At 41.0% G+C, this 15,963-nt stretch overlaps 1 protein-coding gene across 2 annotated transcripts; it reads left to right on the plus strand.

Moving 5' to 3' along the window:
- The first annotated feature begins 2,051 nt into the window (after positions 1-2,051).
- Positions 2,052-15,615, plus strand: LOC121319282 (WD repeat-containing protein on Y chromosome-like). Of its 2 annotated transcripts, XM_041256543.1 has the most exons (24): positions 2,052-2,186; positions 2,679-2,782; positions 4,158-4,341; positions 4,787-4,892; positions 5,142-5,226; positions 5,669-5,790; positions 6,820-6,893; positions 7,360-7,490; positions 7,751-7,818; positions 8,007-8,155; positions 8,452-8,589; positions 9,389-9,496; positions 10,126-10,353; positions 10,856-10,926; positions 11,300-11,504; positions 11,756-11,947; positions 12,136-12,303; positions 12,392-12,607; positions 12,855-13,010; positions 13,280-13,448; positions 13,732-13,864; positions 14,153-14,351; positions 14,603-14,701; positions 14,857-15,615. In XM_041256543.1, the coding sequence occupies exons 1-24, from the start codon at positions 2,076-2,078 to the stop codon at positions 15,070-15,072; spliced, it is 3,432 nt and encodes a 1,143-aa protein (XP_041112477.1). In that variant the 5' UTR covers positions 2,052-2,075; the 3' UTR covers positions 15,073-15,615. The 2 variants fall into 2 exon arrangements, 1 of the variants encoding a protein (XP_041112477.1); XR_005950690.1 differs by lacking the exon at positions 14,857-15,615 and having other exon boundaries at positions 14,153-14,466; positions 14,603-14,688.
- Positions 15,616-15,963: the final 348 nt, after the last annotated feature.

Below are 15,963 nucleotides of genomic sequence, written 5' to 3' on the forward strand. Positions count from 1 at the left end.
CTAGAAACTTCAGATGTATATTGACCATTTGAAATCCCATTAACACATTTTTGAGCCTTTTAAACTCAAAAGGTCAAAAATCTGCTCAAAACATGACTGGTGTGGAGAGGATAGTCTTTTAGACTTTAGAAGTTTACTGGAAGGGTAAGATGTGCGATTGTTACCAACCAATGACATCACACTTCAAATGTCTACAAACCAATGACATCATAATTTAAAAAGGAACATTCTCTTCAACGCCAATTCCATTTAAAGTGAAAAATTCAGAGAAGTTTCAGAGAAACTACAAATTAACCTGAAAATAAAAATAATTTACAAGGCTCAATCTGTAGCAATGGCAAATGTATCAGGGAAGGTCAGCAACATGACCATGAAGGGAGCTAACAAGCAGGGTGCTGCGGTAGCATGGTAGGTTATTGGTACTTTTAAATGGTGTTATACTCATATATTCTTATTGTATAAACATATTGGATTTTACAATGTACATAGTATTGTATATTCCATAAAAATAATAAAACAAGAAAGTAAACAATACTAGGGAAACATTTAAGCACTGGATATTCTTATTTTCGATACAATTCTAATACATGGTAAATTATCATTTCCCTATAAACGTCTGTTTTGCTGTCTTATTATACACGGTGGTAGCATGAGGTTCGTGATAAAACTGCTGACCTCAATTTTTTAAAACGACCTACAACCAATACACGAACACACCAAAATGCAACAATAGCCTGCATTTCAAGTTTTACCCACGGAAGACTGGGGAAAATGTGTGGAAGAATAAAGCTATTGTGTAATAAGTGACCTCATCCGTGGGATGTTAGGCAGTGTAGAGTAAACTGATGGCCCTCAGAAAGTAGAGGCTCTTGAGTGAAGAGGAAATTATCTAACTCCACTTTCCAAAAAAACCCAATGAATTTTCTAGTAATAATACATGTGCTTTAGCTAGCACTCGCTGATTTATATGTCAGCAGAAGCACATGATTTCTTATATTATCCTCTTTCTAAAATACGAACACCTGTATTATTGTATGGTCTTCACCTATTTGTATTCAAATACAATATGTGTGACATTACCATCGTCAGCTCGATTCGGCTTTATCTGAAAGTCTTTGCGTATGTGGCTTAAGAAGATAGGAGTACATGCAAGTACAGTAACTTTTTTATTTCATTTTTCTAACTATAGGTCAATCTCGGAGACCGATAAAACCAAGCAGCAGGTATAATACATACATAAACTCACCAGCTACCCTGAATACCCCAACAGCAATCCCAAAGAGTTGTTATTATTATTATTAATATGGGTTCAGTTTGAACAACACCTCAGTCCCTGTACAAATAATGATGTTGCCTCCCCTGGGAGTACACTGGGACCTGGTGGAATCCACACCTTGATCCATTAGGTGTCTTGTATCTTTACAAAAGAAGGGCCTGGTCAAAAGTGATGGCGGTGTATGGAAACCCAGGGATGGGAAACCAACCCAGGTCTTCATTCCAGCCAGGTCCTTGATTACTAAATTGAAGTCTTTTAATTACACCTATTAAACCTACAATGACATGACCCCTCAGGACTGGACGAGGTAGGTATTCTTCATGCATTTTCTTTGGATTTCACGTTCCCAGGCCTCACTGGAGGGTGAAAGTGCTTCCGATGGGAAGCAGTCCCAGCGCGTTGAGGATCAGATCAATGATGAGCATCTCCACAGAATCGAACGCATGTTCCACGAGGCAGATGTAGACGGGGGTGGAGGTGGGAGTCCTCTCTTTCTCTCCTTTTTGTTTTATTTTTGAAGGATAGGTATACTTAATTGGAGGGCAGAAAGGTCAGTGATACACAGTGCAGGGGTGTGAGTCGAAACACACACACTTGCTGATTATTCTCCACCACACAATAAGAGGAAAGGTTTTGCAATCTTGCCCTGGAGCCACTTTTAACACTTCCAAGTTTGTTGCCATTTGCTGGAAATGGTGTGGTTTGCACAGGTATAATAATGGTAGCCTTGTGGTACTTTTTCAATGAAGGACTGCAAAGTAATTTTGAAGATACGTGTTTGTGCTCTGTAGGTTTGGATATGGAGGAGTTCCGAGAAGCCATGAAGAAGATCATGGGTGAGGTGGATGACGAGGACCTGGACATTATCTTCATGAAGGTGGACACCAACTGCGATGGCTCTGTGGACTGGGTGAGCAAACCTCCTACTGCTGCAGGAACATAACAGTGGGGCTGAACATCGAAAATTGATTTCAAGGAGGAGAACATATTTGGGAATGTTAAACAAACTGATAAAGCAGAGTGCAGAGAAGGCTGTGTAGAAGGATGTCGTAAGCATTAGTTTGAGTTAGGCTAAGGTGAACATGAATCATGATTATTGAGCCATTGTAGTTTTAACATGTCTTGGAAGACTACATCAAGTATTTATTTTCATGCTCTAGTCTGCTGTGAGTATTAGGATCTGTAATGCGTTTTAAAACAAGACAAGGCAAGCCGTCTTCCGAGGCCTATGTAATTAACAACTTTAAATAGTCATCTACTCCCGCAACATGTTCACGACTTAAAACTCCCAGAGCCATTGTAATAAGCACTGCTGAAAACATTACTAATACATTATTTATAGTCACGCTGCATGAGTCCTTGGCTGAGTACTGTAACAGCCCCTTTGTGTTTCTCCCTATAGGACGAGTATTTGAACTACATGCTGCTGGAGTACCGTGAGAAGGACTCTTTACATAGACAGAACCGGCCTCTCTTCTTCCCCAAGCCACTGAAGCTCATTCCAGTGTAAGGCATTTGTTGTTCTTTCAAATATCACTAATGTCTTTTCTTAAACAAAAGATCATAGACACCAGTTAAACCGTGATCGTCCTCATTAGACATGTGGTACAGCCTAACCATGGGCTGCAAGCCAGCAGCTTGGAATGTGAGCTATCTGGGTTTGGCTGCTGAATGGGGGGCCACTGGCATTCAGAGAACTTATTTAATTATGCACTGTAAGAGAAACATGTAATGTAATGAGGTTATCAAAATATAGTCTTAACACTATAAAATGGTTTATAAATATTCTGAACCAGAATGAAACTTTGCCTCAATAAAAAATAAGCCCTGAAAGGGGTCTGTAAATCACAGTAGAAGTGTGCTAGAACTGCTTTTATTGCCATCTCTCCTCAGGCTGCGAGCCGTTTTGACTGCAGTCAAAATTATTAAGAAGCTGAATAGTTAAATGTGGGGTCATCTCTTGTTCCGCCTCTGTGAGGAGACCACAAAGGCATGACAAAGGATTTCCATACTCTGCAACCCAGATCTCCAGATCTGAAAGGAAATGTCATACCCCTGGGACTGCAAGAAAATATTAACCCCATTAGCACTGGAATCCTATGTGGAAAAACAATACAAGTTGCATATCTACAAAATGAAGTAACTTATGCAGCATATGTTGAGGAAAAAAAGTGTATGATATCATACTTTAAACAGACAACCCTTAAAGATGATGTGGTTATTAAACAAGGGTGAGGGTTGTCTTTCAGACTGTGAGTCAGATATCCAGTTTGAGTGTATGCGCTCTGACTGTGTGATATCAGTGTTGTCTGGATATCTAATATTCCCAGTTGAGGCTGTGATGAGTCAGCTTGCTGGTAATGCAACACTCTGCCTGCCCCCTCCACGTCAGGGACTGGTGATGATGGTGATGATGTATGCTTTAATCACTCACTAATAGGTCTCATGGCAGACAACACTGCGAAATCAAAAACACGCCAGATTGACAATCATAAGAAAATCAATGTTGCATGCTGTTAAATACTTTATAGCTATTTCTTCCCCTGATAAACTGCCCCCTTTCATACTAAAGCACATGCAACGAACAGGCATAATTTCTTACATGTATTTGGGCCCGTACTCGCAATACTTTAAATGTGTTTTTTAAAAGGTTTGTACACGTGAAACATTTATTTTTAAAAGAAACAAACGTCTAGAAAAGCGTTGTGGATATCAACCGTTCTTCATCCACCAAAACAGTCACTAATTACCTCACGATTAGTTGTCTCGCCATTGTCCACCCACTGATGGGGCCACAGCATCCAATTATCATTTAAACCAGAAACTGGTGGAATGTAGCCCCCATGTCAATACCTCCCTCTGTGTCTCTGTGTGTGTGCAGGGCTCACTGCGAGGTGATAGTCCGTATCCAGTTCTACCACATCCAGACCCGGCAGGCTGAGAAAAAGGAGAATAAGATGGGGTTACCCTTGGCCCTGACACGGCTAGGGCGCTACATGTCCATCAGCCGGGACGGGTTCCTCAGCTACTGGAGCGACAGGTTCAAGCTAATCCGCACTGTCCATGTGAGCCTGCTTTCAGAAAATCAGTCCTTCTTTGTGTGGTGTGTTCTACTGCAGTTGTAAGCTCTGTTCGGTGGACGTTTGTACTGTAATTTACAGTTGACCCCAGAGGATAGTTTTATGACATCAGCACATTCCAATCACGATTACCATGGACCAGGTATAAAATCACTTTCTGCTGAAGCTGCGTGAGAGCAGTTAAAGGTTAACGTGTTGACTTCTCTGAAACTTAAAACTGGGTAGTGGTGGAGAAGTCATGAGAAATCCATAACCAAATCCAGACCTGTGTTGGCTCTTGCTGCAGAATCGTAGGCTCCAATGATGTAACAGATAACACTAATAATGCATTCGTGGAAAACAATAGTTTAAAGCCTGTGTGCTCAGTCGCTTTAGAATACATACTGTGGTTTATTGGGGGAAAAAAAAATAAAAAATCTTCCACTTTCAGATCGACCAGTTGAAACGAAAACAAGCCCAGCAGATCTGGGTGACGGACATGGTCTGTATGTCCAATATGAACATGTTGGCAATCTCTTCGACAGACAGGGATATAGGTGAGAAATAGATACCAGGGATGGAAATAGGATCCCAACTGCATAGCAGTTTCACCCATTCCAGGTTTTACTACAAGCTTCATTGGCCACAAGTAACAAGCTCAGGTGTGTCTTCTTAATCTCATAGTAAAACCAGAAATGGGTCAAACTGCTTTGCACTGGAAGACATGTTTCCATCCTTAGATACAATAAATAAAAAAACATGGAAAAAATCCAATACTGTGCTTATTCATGCTTTCTTTCCATTAGAATTTTTCGACATCAGCGCCAGCAAATGCGACAGACTGTTTTCCCTTACTGGGCTTGATAATTTCATTATAGTAATGCACTACTGGTAGGTGACCTGAGCTGCAATATTAGAAAAGATAGTAGTTTACACACGGGTGATGAAAAGTCTAACGCTGAGATTTGCTTAATTGCTACTGAAAAGACCAAAAACAATCTATAATGTTATATAATCAGTAAAATACACAACTTAAGAGCAGTCGTGATTTTCTGTTGAATCTTTTATACCTATAAAGTACTAAAATCTGTAATTTGCTCCTATTTTTTTTAAATGTTAAAAAAAAGTTAAGCTCTATTAATCAGTGTCCTACTGTTTCCTTCTCATTTTATTACATTAACATAGATTTTAATCCTGTATCAAAACTACGGACAGTGACAAAACCCTGGGAGTAGTGTAGCTGTTCATTTTGAAGCAATACTCAGCAATGTTTTCTTTCTCATGATCATGCTATTCAACCCTGTTTTATAGTATGCTTCTCTTTCTTTTTCAGGACGGATGGTAAAAAGGGAGTATTTAGTATTGGAGATGGAAGGGGGAACATACTGGTCCTGACTTCCTTGGATGTAGTTCGCTATGGCCTGTTCAACACGCCTGGCTTCTCCACCACGTCAGGTGAAAGCTCTGCTTAACCTATTGCTTTCTTAATATGCTTGGAAAACAATGAGAACAACCAAACTAAATTAAACTGACGCTATTGACAAAGGGAGTAGGTTTATATTTAAAGGGAGTAGTTTTAGAATCCTGGTTGAATGGTTATTTCAGATAAGTAGACATGGCCTAGGATATTTTGCAACATGTTTGGAATGAGGCTGTGCAGCACTTAGCTTTGTACTTGCCATGCATCTTTTAAGTGGGCCTTGCAAATATTAAGTGTCTGGAGTCAATACACACCCCATATGCTTTCCCCTGCCCCAGGGTGTTAAGATATTAGAGCTGAGCTGTTCAGTGCCTGGCTGTCTCCACCCCTGTAATTGTAAAATCTTGTATAGTGAATTGTTTTGAAACTGAGAAACTACAATGCAACTGTTTTAGGAAAAAAAATAAACTGCGAAAAACAAATATGCTGTTTACTTACTGTTTACTCAAGTCTGGGGGATATCCCAGTGTTTCCATTTCATTTAAACGCACATTGCATGCTACTTGGCAAGACAACAGTTCAACAGAATGATAATCGTCTGTTATTTTGTATGATTTTCAGTAATACTGTATGCTATTAATGTTGGCCAGGTTAAGTATTAAATGACATAATATGAAATGGCTTTTATAACACTGTACAGTCAATAATTACCAAATAGGGTTCTGAGAATAAAATATTGTATCATGAAACTAGTGCTTTTAACAGCACACCTGAAATGTTTCATGATTCATACTCAAATTAATTTATAAAAACTGCCTTTAAGTTATTTACACATTAAAGCTGAGTGCAGAGAGCCCAATGTTATTAGTAGAACACACTATAGTTAGTGGCTTACATATTGCAGTCAAATAGCATTTTTAAAAAGTGTTTCTTTCAATGACATTGCTTTTCTTCCTAGAAGAAATGCCACCTGGTGTCTAAAGGTTGTAATTACTTCTCAGTTTTATCTTTAAGGAAATGCTGTGTGCTGCACACTCATTGTGTTACTGTCTTTTATTTTTAAGGTGGATCTTGCAGAATTCCAATACAATCTGTGTTCAAAAATACATCCAGCGTTTACTCGTGTTACAAAGTGAATGTAAGTAAAGTCACTGTGTGGTGCTGCAGCGTTTATCGTGTTACAAAATGAATGTCAGTACAGTCACTTTGTGGTGCTGCAGCATTTCTTGTTTTTCAGTGCACTGATCCCAGTCCCAGTTCTGCAATCATGTCAGCAATACCTAGTACAAACTTCCTCAATTCAGAAAGCACAACAAAGCAGCGTTAGTTTCCTCTTCAGTGTTTAGTTATCCCACATTATTCAAATGATGTTCTGATCATTACAAAATATATAAGGGGCCATATTAATAGACTACAGAGAGCAGAACAGCACTAGGATAAGCTGGTATTCAGAACAATTGAATTTGTTGTCATAAGGCCACCTTTCCCATATGGTTTTGCAGATGTCTTGTGAGTCGTGATTGTTGTTGTATTTTTGTCAGCCCTGGGAATGGTGCCTGTGCTTATGCGTGTCATTTGTTTTTTTTTATTTTAATCTTGAACAGTCTCTCCTCAATGACCTCTGTCGTAAGATCCAGTTCATCCCTGAGCTCAATGCTGTCATCACGTGCTCCGCCTGTGATCAGACTGCCATGGTCCTGACCACCCTGCCTCACGCTAACAAAAGCAGAATCCAGTAAGATACCACAGCTGCATTCACCTCATCTGTTTGATGCCAGAATATATTGCAGTAATTAAAAGCGTTGTCTTGAAAGAAGCAATGACTGCTGACTGTCTGAGACATCTCTTTGGGATTATGTTTAATTACTAAACTAAAAGCTATCCATCCGAATCAGGTGATCTGCACATATCGTGCGAGTCGCAGTTTTCTGATACTGCACTTAGGAAACCAATGTAGACCTTTTAAAACCACTGTCTGTGTTCTTTGATTGGCAGAAACTCCACATTTTTTTTAAGAAAGGGGATCCTCTGCTTCGATTATACACCTGAATGGAATCTCATAGGTAAGTAAGTGTGGGGACTGCATTTAGTGCATATAGAAAAGCACCTTTGCATTTGCTTAAAAAAAAGGACCCTGCAAGTGCATGGGTGGCTGCATGCAAATGTAAGACAAAGGCATACAAAGCACTTGAAGCTTTTCACACTGTAAACAGGCATGCTGGCTGTGTTTCCTGTGTCTCGTGTGCACCAGTGACAGGTGGGTTCGACAGGATTGTGAGGATGTGGAACCCCTATATGACCATCACTGCCACCTCCCAAATGAAAGGGCACAACTCTGCAATCACTCACATTGTGGTCAATGGAAAAGCCAACAAGATCATCAGCATCTCAAAAGATAAAGTGAGTTGTGGCATTAGTAACTCGGTACAACAACTCGCATCTTCAGCATGATTTTTCCATATTTATGCCGCTGCTACCTGCTTGGTTATTCATGAGCCCGTTTGTTTTCCTAAACCAGTTGTGCCAGTACATTGCCTACATATTGAAGGAGAGCACAAACTGGGAAAAGCAACATAACGTTGCTATAGGCCAAGGAAATAACGTGGGTCACAAAGCAGCACTATATATTTAACTTTTTATTGAACTGACCCTTAGGCAATTTTTGATAGCTTTTCCAACGGACATGTCTCTTGCAGAATCTGCGTGTTTGGGATCTGGAGGATTGCACCTGTCTCCAGAACATCCACTCCAGAAACATGAATCTGGGGAGGTTCCCCATTTCTGACATCCACTACAACAAGGAAACCAATACACTCTCCCTTGCTACCTTCCTCGTAAGTTACTGTGTGATATGAGTGCTAGAAAGTGCTAGCTGCACTATAGACTTAAATTACAGTAGTCTCCGCGTATAGGAACACATCCTAAGAGAACAGCCTTGTGGTGAAAGGGAATCCTCCCATTGTAAACGTTCCGCCTAAGGAACAGGAACTTTGGTTAAAAGAACAACTTTTTTGGCATCGATTCAAAATTGATACAGTACTGTTGTGTAACCTGATAACTCGTCATCATCAAAATCAAATTCAAATAGTTTAATCAATCTTTTCAAAACTGACTTTGTCAGTTTATAGCTAGTGTATTATTATACTTTATTAAGATAAGCTTGCCTATTGCTTTTCTCTTCTTTATTCTGTTCATTTAATATGTTGATTGGCGTACGTCCTGACATAAGTAATAAACACATTTGTAATTATCGATTCATATTGTGATTGGCATTGGTGGTCAACTCTGTCTTAGAGAACACTTCGGCTAAGAGAACACTTCGCTTGCTTCTCGAGGGCTGTCCTCTTAGCCAGAGACTACTGTACCTATATTGCTTTCCATATTATCAAGTGTTGATCGCACTTAAAAGTACCAATTAGCTTATTATAGAATCTGATCTTTGCCTAGGTAGACTGCTAAATGCACAGAGTAGTATGCAACATTACATCACAATAAATCTGATTTAAAAACACCCTGTTGTTGGATGGTCTTGAGATAATCCCAGCTTGGCGGTGCCCGATTGAAAGCATTGTATTTGTACACACACTGTATGCTGTTTAGTGTATAACCTCAATAACTCCTGTGTTTCTGTAGATTGGGGTTCTACAAGGCGCTATAGAAGATGCAGCAGCAAGTTTTAAGGGACTAACATCTCATGAGCAGCCGTTGTGTGCTGCTCTCTATAACAGCAACTTCAAGCAGGTAGGAAGGGAGGGCAGGACTCTTGAGTCCTTGGCTAAACCATTCTTTTTATTGTATTTGCATTCTATCAAGTGAAACCTGCTCAAGTCCTTCTGCTCTGTGAGCAAGCTGTTATAGAGAAATAGCGGGGTGTCATTAATTTAATTCGTTCATTCGTTCTATGGTCAGGAATCAACGTCTGGGGTTTGTTAAGGAACTTCAGAATCATCTAATGTCTTAATAGTTTTAGCCTTTGGATTATTTAATTAATCTACATTTAACATCTGATTAAAACACATTATTCTACATTAATTCATTTTAAATCCTGAGCATGAATTCATCAGAATAACAGGTCAAACCCACTAGTTTCATAAGCCATTTTCAGAAACAGTGAACTGCATACAGCATGCTTGTGTGTGGGCTTCCAGAAGTACTTTTTCACAAAGAAGCATTCATGATGGATGGACCTCCTCCATTACACTGAAAACCTCTTTGTTGCAAACTACAGGCCTGGGCCCGATGTGAAAGAACATGACATGCTGCTGTTTAAAAACTGGGATTGCCTAAAAGGTCACAGGAGGCAAAACTAGGCAGGAAGGACATAAACAGTGAGCCAGTTTAATGATAAATCGTACCTGCCCATTACTCAGGTGGTGAGCGGCTGTCACAATGGACTGGTGAGTGTCTGGGACATCCTGACTGGGGAGAAGGTCATGCAGTTCCTCACCTCCAGCGAGAAGGGGGTGGAGGTGACAGCCATGACTTTTGACGGGCCCAAAAGACGTCTCATCACCGGAAGCATGGACGGCACCATCAAACTATGGAATTTTAACAACGGAGCCTGTCTCTGGGAACTGCCCAAGTTCGATAACACAGAGGTATAGTACAGGAGGCACGCTCAAAACTGCACAACTGCTCCTTCGGTCCAGTATTGCCATCAACCTATATCTTTAAAATGATTATACATTTCATTTCAAGTATCCTTCTGCACATCTATTGGTTATTCGGGCCGTTTTTTAAGTTCTGGGAAGGAATTAAGAGACATGTGTTCCTCTAAATTTCCCCCTAAGATTTCCTTGAATTTAAGGTGTTGCAGAAAGCAGATGGACACATTTAAGTCAATACTAAAGTTAAAGGAAAATTAACCTAAACAGTTGTAGCAACACATGGGAACATGTAACACTATAAAATAAAAAGGTCCTTATATACCGTTTAAGGTGTTTTATGCAATCAGCCTCTCTTAAATAGCAACGACTGCTTTCACTTGAATGACCTTGTAGTGTTTAAATGGATATATACCTGGGTGCAGCTTGTTGTTGGTCTTCTTCATGAAACCTTTAAACCCATGGGCAGGTTTTGATGCACATCTGTTTTTCACAGGTAACTGGAATTCTGTACCTTAACCAGAGAATTTACGTTTCTGGCTGGAGCAAGTATGTCATGTGGTACCTGTGAGTATTACCATTGTTCATAGAATTCGTACCATGTGCAGGGCTGGCATGGTTAATTGATGAAAAGAGCAAGCCTTGAGCAGAGTGGTAATTCGATCAGGAACACACTGCGCTTATTGATTTTCCCCAATCAATACCCAGATGGAAACCTTTTGGGAGCCTATGAAATAATGTGTATAACTTACACAGCTGCAGTCTAAATACAGTCTGAGGTCTTTTCTAGACTTGGTTTATAAAAGAATTGGGAGGTTCTTAATATAATTTGCTAAAATGCACCATGTAGCCCCTAATTAAAAAAAATAACCATACTGCGGTAGACTACCTGAAAAAGGAATGAGACTGAGCCTTTATTGAACCTTACTTCCCTGGTCAGAGATGCTAAGGAAGATGACGAGCTGGAGTACAGACAGTGGAAACGCTACCACTCGGAGGATATCTTCTCTATGGACATGCACGGCAACAAGCTGCTAGTGACGGCCTCCTACAGTGGGGATATCATTGTGTGGAACATCGACTCTGGACAGGCTTTCTGCAGGTTCAACCCCTACCAGAGCCCCCAGCCACTGCTACCTGTCCGGGTAGGCAAGGGGGTCAGGTCTCATTCTGACATGTGCAATAGCAGTACGATAGTGGCAAGAGGGCTTTCATCTGGACAGGGGGCGAGGAGGCTGCAAATGAGAATTGAACAATAACGGGGATCCAAAATACATCAATTAGGTTTAAAAGAAAACTGCAGCAATGTGCATCACACTGGATTCAGCACCAGCAAGTGTGGGGCATATAATGTATTCTTTATCTTTGCACGGCATCCTTGTGTTTCCTGGTGTAGGTGAGTGAAGAAGTTAAGCCTGTGCAGGACAAGTCCCCAAATCATGCAGAGGACCTTACTGAGCCCTGGGCCAACCTCAGGAAATCAGTTTTGACAGACGCATCCTCATCCAGCACCCTCTCCAGCCAGCACAGGGCCCTTGACTCGGCACCCCCGGTCATGAAGAGTTCCAGCCCCGCTAACTCCAAGCAGGTAAGAGCCCGTTGCATCAGGGACCACACTGCAGGACCTCTTAACATTAGGAAGCGTTTGCTATTGGACTGCAACTACAGGCCCATACCACCAGATAATAAACACCCCGGGGAGAACCTGTGTGCAGAATGTGTGTGGGTCTTCTTTACACTAGTTGTCCCAGTACATGGATCTCCTTCACATTGCAGGATATGCAGAATGTTTTGAATGAAAATAGTTTAGTTGTGGACCGCAAGGTGGAGGAAGAAACGAGAGCCAAAAGGGAACCAACAAAAGCCTGTCAGGGGAGGAAGAAGAAAAGGGAAGAGGACAGCATTAAAGAGAAGCTGGAGAAACCCAGACTGGCTGTGGAGAAGGTGAGAGATGAAGCAGTCGTTCGATAGCACAGCCGCTGGGTCTGCGCAGTAGGGTAACGCTGCAACTCTTCTGTGTCTCCACCCGCAGGTTTTCTTCCTCCGCACGCGGGAACGCAGTCCTGACACCGCGATCCTGCTCTCCAGCGCTGCCGATGGCTACATCTATGCTTGGTCTATCAGCCACCAGGGGGGGCTACTGGGCAAGTTCCTCGCAGTGAACACAGAAGAGACATCTGTCAGCACCATGTCCACTGATGAGAAGGGTCAGATCTTGTTGACTGGGGATACCAATGGGTACATCAGGGTATGGTTTACTAGTATCAGAGTCTGATCCCAGAGGAAACACATCACAGCATGTCTGCATTCAGCATGATTCTGACAAACCGCCAAACAGTGATTGAGATGCAATTATAAAGTAAAACAGAACGTTTTGGTTTTCATATGTTTAATAAACCAAGATGATTACACATTGACCACAGCTTTTGCCATATAACGCTGGTATAACGTGGGTTCCAGTTGCTGCATTGTTTAACGTCTGCTCGTCTGTTTAGATTTGGGAAATTGAAAATTACTGTTATCGTGTAAAAGAAGAAAAGAGGCCTGCGTCAAGAGATGGAGTGAACAAGGGTTTGCGACTGCCAGACCTCATCCCAGAGTACTGCAGAATGCAGGGGCCAAAGAGCAATGATATTGAAGCAGAAAAAGAGGTAACGCATGCACTGTCCCATGTTGCTATTAGCAGGTTGTTAGTCACCCAAGAAATTGAATGTAAAGGCTACATAGGTCTACTCTTCACATGAAAGCTAGAGAGCCGATAATAAATTAATACAATGACATTTCCTCCTCTTACTGACTCTCCACTCGCTAAGCTATTGAAGGTAACGTTTCCAATACGTGCTTGTTCACGATTGATACTGTCATCTTTAATGTGTTATTGATGTTGTTGTTGGGGTTACAGCATGTATGTGACTTTTAGGTGCAGGATGGATGGACCACCTCTCCAGTCCCACCCAAACTGCTCAGCTCCTGGAGGTGTCATTTGCAGCGGATAGTCCACGTTGAGTATGTGGACAGGTTTCAGCTGATTGTCACGGCCAGTTTAGACTGCAACGTCCGTCTTTGGAGCATTGCAGGCAAATACATAGGTAATCATGGAAGAAAGAAGCTTAATTTCTACTGTATATCGGTAGTGTACAAGCAGTTACACAGACAGATAGGTAGATACAGCAAACTGAAGTCAAAGGTATTTTTGCTCCAGACGCAGATGCTGTTTCTTGATTTGAATGTTGTTGTTTTTTTTAAAGCAAATTAGGAATTAGTATGAGCCAACTTGGGCAATATATTTTGTTCTTATTCAAAACCTGGTAATATATGGTTATCATTGGGCCCACATGGGCTTATCCTAAATGACTCTCCTTTCCCTTTAAGGTACATTTGGCCAGGCTCTATGGCAGGTGAGGGTCCAGCCAGGCCTCCCCACCCAGCTGCCTGCTGATTTAAAGAGAGTCGCCTCCTGCCAAACCCTGAAGGTGCTGAACGAGGGCACTCGCCCCCATTGGAAGTAAGTGAATCCAGCAGATACTACAGCTTCAACTCCAGCACTCATTGAAGCACAGGCAGCCAACATTGTGGGCTGGACTCACAAAGCATTACTTATGTGCAAAATATGTTAAGATAGAATTTTTTTTTTTTTTTTACGTATTAAAAAAACAGCGCCTAGGGTTGTTTCACGAGAAGGCGTTTTAAAAATTGTGCTGGATAGTGCTGAGTACTATGTAAATGAAATTCTGCTTGATTTCTTAAATTTGATTTATAATCTACTAACTCAGCTGACAATGTTTTACTGAAGATGTGCCAAGAAGATCCTGGAGATGCTGAGCCATCAGAAGCAGCAGCACTCCCAGACCTTTCACTTTATGAAGGGCACAATGCCACAGGATGCCAGATCCAAGCTGCAGGAGATTTTGCAGAACAACCCCGTCATTGCCAACTACACCAACGATCAGATCAACATCACCTGGAAAAAGTGGGAAGTGAAGGGAGAGGAGGTAAAACACAGCTTAACACTTCTGTGATCAGCAAATCCAGCAAGACATCTGGTTTAGTAATTAACTTCAACAACAAAATAACCCAACCCTCATCATCATCCTGCTCTAAAGCCAGGTATCTCGATTTCAGCTGAAATGCATGCTTCTTTTGTTGCAACAAACGTAAACCCAAAATCAAGATTTGGTTTGGTTGTGCATTCTTTTTGACTTATTTTCATCTGTAGTGTTTTATTTACTTGTACATTTTACAGAAAAGCAACATACTGGGAAGATGGTACAAACAGAAAGTGAGGCACATTTTACCACCTACATTCCCTGAAGTCCATGTTAATTTCAGCAGCAGAGAGCAGGTAATGCCCAGGATAGAAAGCAGGAGGGACCTGAACGTATTGTATAATGAGATTCTGACTTCAGCTTTACTGCTACCAGCAGTGACAATGGTTTTGCTCTCTGGGGACTGACAGTATAGAGGTTTGCTATGTTTAACTCTTTGTTGCTTAATTAGCTGAGAATCTACAAGCTGTTGCCCTGCACTGCCCTGACCCCAGTATGCCAGCCCCCGGTTCCAGACTTACTGAAGGAGGCCCAGCAACTGAAACGCACGGAAGGGTCAGAGATGATAGGCAAACAGAAGCGGTCGATCAAAACACCAGGTCGCGTTCGCTTTAATTCAAATACCAAAACAGACAGAAAGAAGTCCACAGCACCCAAGTCAGCCTAGCAAAGACACCCAGAAGAAAACAAGACTCTGATGAAGTTCCAAATAAAAATTATTTATTTATAAAAACAATAATAATAACAACAACAACAACAGCACATCTTGTATTAACTTCTAAGCACGATACTCGGTATCATTTTGAAAGTGTATAACACAGTTCTGTGTTGATTTATGTTTTTTATTTTCAGAGATATAAAAGGACAGTGTTTCCACTGTACACTGCGTGAAGAACGGTGTTTTTTTTTTCTTTTTGATGTGCCAGATTTTTCTGTCTTCTAATAAAATTCTAAAAAGAAAAGCTTGTAATCTTTCATTGTCATCTTCCCTTGATTGGTCAGGCTGCTTTACATTTTGTTTTCTTAGACTGTCAGACAGTCATTCAATTATATTTTCTTCAGAAATTTGTCCCTGTCATCCCATTTCAAAAAATCAAGGGACATGACTGGGAATCGCATACAAAATTCCACCTCTTAGAGTAAGTAGCGGGGTTCAGAACAATAGAGCGTTACACGTCCCCATGTGTTACTTCAACTGTTACATACCTGTAATTTTTCTTTTCATTGTTAACATCCTGACAACTTTTCACACTGATAACTTTAAAGTCCATTTCAAAGCTCTTTTCAAAATGTCTGCTTGAGTGCACTAATCGTGTAACGATTAGTGCCCACATTGTCAAACAGATAACACAGCAATAACGATCAATTTTTTTTTTTTTTTGCAGTGATTGACGACAGATCTCAAACTACAGCAGACATTATGAAGAGCTTTGAAACAGACTTTAAAGTTACATGTGTAAAAAGTTGTCAGGATGTTAACAATGAAAAGACAAATCACAGGTATGATATTTAAACAGTTGTAGCAACACGTGGGAACGCGCAACGTTGTATTTTTCGG

This window comes from Polyodon spathula, chromosome 8, assembly GCF_017654505.1.
Source record: "Polyodon spathula isolate WHYD16114869_AA chromosome 8, ASM1765450v1, whole genome shotgun sequence".
Taxonomy (NCBI): Eukaryota; Metazoa; Chordata; class Actinopteri; order Acipenseriformes; family Polyodontidae; genus Polyodon; species Polyodon spathula.

Coding starts and splice junctions, on each gene's coding strand:
- LOC121319282 (XM_041256543.1), top strand. CDS start 2,076: ATGGAGGAGTTCCGAGAAGCCATGAAGAAGATCATGGGTGAGGTGGAT. Junction 10,927..11,299: donor AAGTATGTCATGTGGTACCT/GTGAGTATTACC, acceptor TTCCCTGGTCAG/AGATGCTAAGGAAGATGACG. Junction 13,865..14,152: donor GGCACTCGCCCCCATTGGAA/GTAAGTGAATCC, acceptor GTTTTACTGAAG/ATGTGCCAAGAAGATCCTGG.